This window comes from Tiliqua scincoides, chromosome 1 (assembly GCF_035046505.1).
Source record: "Tiliqua scincoides isolate rTilSci1 chromosome 1, rTilSci1.hap2, whole genome shotgun sequence".
Lineage (NCBI taxonomy): Eukaryota > Metazoa > Chordata > Lepidosauria > Squamata > Scincidae > Tiliqua > Tiliqua scincoides.
In genome coordinates this window covers 25,502,996-25,505,794 of record NC_089821.1, presented here as the reverse complement: position 1 = coordinate 25,505,794, position 2,799 = coordinate 25,502,996, and the positions used below count along the sequence as shown (strand labels likewise).

At 45.6% G+C, this 2,799-nt stretch overlaps 1 protein-coding gene across 1 annotated transcript; it reads right to left on the bottom strand.

Moving 5' to 3' along the window:
* Nucleotides 1-1,014: 1,014 nt before the first annotated feature.
* On the bottom strand, nt 1,015-2,274 carry CHST1 (carbohydrate sulfotransferase 1). Its single transcript, XM_066611316.1, has one exon. It carries the CDS (start codon nt 2,272-2,274, stop codon nt 1,015-1,017), a length of 1,260 nt encoding a protein of 419 aa, XP_066467413.1.
* Nucleotides 2,275-2,799: the final 525 nt, after the last annotated feature.

Here is a 2,799-nt window from a genome sequence, read left to right as displayed (position 1 = left end):
TAATGTTTTTACATAACTTGGATGTTTTCAGTGTGGATTTTATGTTTGTAAGCCACTTTGGGTGCCCCTGGGGAGAAAAACAGGATATAAATAGATTCTTCATACCATCCATCTTTGGATCACTTAGCAGCACAATCCTATGCATGTCTACTCAGAAGTATGTTCCATTGAGTTCAATGGGACTAACACTCAGGTAAGTGCATATAGGATAGTAGCCTTAAAGGTGCACGACATCCTGGGGTGCTCAGCTAGAGCACATAAGGGTGTTCTCATTCGTTCTGCATGGCAGAAATTATAATCTGATAATTCATTGAGTCTGATCTGGTGAATTCCACCCTCCAGGAATAACTGATTTTATTGATTTCTTTATTTGAAGAAAACACAGAGATAAAGCATTAAGGTTTTGTTGTTGCTGTTCAGCAAACCACTTTTTTTGGCACAAAGAAATGTCATAGGTGTTACTAAACAAACCATGGATCAGCGACCAGCCTGATAACATGACTCAGACATATCAAAAAACAAGATTAAAAACAAGGAGATTATTCCACATTCAGCTAACAGTAAAACCTGCTCATAATCAGGAGTTAGGCGGGAGGTGACAACACTATTCATAAATTAGACATATATTTATATATATATTTATAGTTACCTCTTACATTGTAAAAGTAAACAGTGCAAAAAGTACAGTCCCTCAGGTGCCCTTCAGTGTAGAAAGATTGAGGATCACTTTTTTTTAAAAAAAACTTTTTATACATAGTTTTGTGTTTGTGTATGTGTGATTTGTAAACATTGCTACCCGTCCACAGTTTATTTTCTAGCTCTTGCTCATCAAGAGTCAAAATATTCTTATTCCATACTATGATCTGCCAGGGGACACCTTCTTCGTGTTAACGCTGAGACTCCCGTTCAAGAATTAGTGCAAATTTCAGAGAATAGAAGGGGAGAGGGGAAAGTAAGGCAACAGCTAGAATTGGCCCATATTGGCATCAAAATACAAGCCCCCTAATGTCTGTGTTACCAGAAGGGCAAAAAGTCCTTCTCTTCCACCAGGCTGATGGAGAGATTCTTTAACTCCTCCTCAGATGTCACCAGTTTGTAACCCAGTTGTAACAACACCTGTTGGCAGGCATTCTGTGTGAACGCCACAATTTCATAAGAGAGACGGAACCGCCATTTCTCAGCCGTTGCTGCTGAGTTTCGAACAGTCCCATACTTGTGCTTGGCTGCAGATCTGTCCCCTCGGGTGTTGTTCTGTATCCATCGCTCCACATTGCCATCCATTGGGATACCCAGGAATTCGTACATCTCCTCAGTCCTTTTCAAGGGATTCCTGGCCAGGTCTTCGTACCTCACCAGCATGTATTTGCCCTTAAGCCAAGATGGCCGGTTTAGTCCAGTGGAAACAGAATTCAAGAAGTCCTCACAGACAGTGGTGAGCTGTGTCACATCCAGGTTATAAGGTTTCCTACCTGTGCCATCCCAGATCCGCCAAAGCCTGTAGGTGTCTCGGAATGTCTCACTCCTGGAAGCCAGGATGCCTCTGGGGTCCCTCACTAGCTGTATGATTTTCAGGTTGAGCCTGGGGTCCTCCACTAAGGCCCGGAGGTCATTGACCTCTGGCACCCGCACTGTCTTGATAGCAACATGCCCATGATCTTTGCATGATTCAGTGGCCAGTGTCAGGTTCAAGGCACCACATTTTTTCACACAGTCACCTTCCTCCAGGGGAATGTCAATGGGTAACAGCGTCTCACACACCGGTGCAGAGCACAGAGCTTTGCTGGCCCCCCTCCGGAAGAGTCTGTCTGTTGTGTGGTTCACTGGCTGAGGTTTGATGTAATTCTCCAAGAAGCAAAGATCACAGTCATAGAGGCTCCTCAGCAAGTCTCGCCCAGCCCCCAGCAAGATCCGCCGATCCGTCGACCCCTTGGTATGCGTCAGCTTTGGAATCAGGGTGTACTGGACATGGTACAGAGGCTCAAATAAATAGAAGACATCAAAGTGCTGGTTAAAGAGCTGCCCAACAAAAGAGGAGCCACTCCTGGTTGTAGCCAAGATCAGGACATGTGTCTTCTTGGAGAGGTTGTAAGCAAAGGTTGGGCTTTCATCGCACAATCTATCAGCCGATTCAAGCTCTTGGTTCAGGCTACAGTTCACAGGGTTAGGTACAGGACAGCGATGAAAGGTCTTGGTGGTAAAGGTGCGGATGACTGTGTACTGGATAGCAATGGAGGCCAAAGCAAGTAGGAGGACAGCCTTCCAGGAACATTGCATGGCTGGTCACCTGCATGGAGACTTCACAGGTCGCTTTAGTATCTGTAACACAAAAGAGTTGGCCTTGTTGAATAGGAAAGTCCTAGAATGCCTATTCTCCAATGGACAGGAGTTTTGGAAAGGCATTTGTGGGTGAGTAGGAAACACCCTGGGGCACAGGCCTTCCCCTGCCCTCAGCATTCTCTTTAACACTAGGAAATTGCTACCTAGATCAGTGGTTCCCAAATCCCTGCAGGGGAGTTTGGAACCAGGTAAGTGTTTGCATGGAGGGGGAGGGAGGCAGTAACGGCACTGTAGCAATTCCAGCTCTGTCGGTATCAAGGGGCCTGTTTGTTACCCAAGGGGCAGAGCTGGCCTCCTGCAGGCTCATGGAGGCTTGCAGCCGCCTCTGCTGTCCTCTGTGGCTGTGAAAACAGCCCTCATTTCTGATCAGCAGTTAGTTCCAATTTTTGCATGAGAACTTGAACTAACTGCTGAATTGTTAAACAATATGAACTTGATGCATTTTAAAATGTGCTCCTGTTA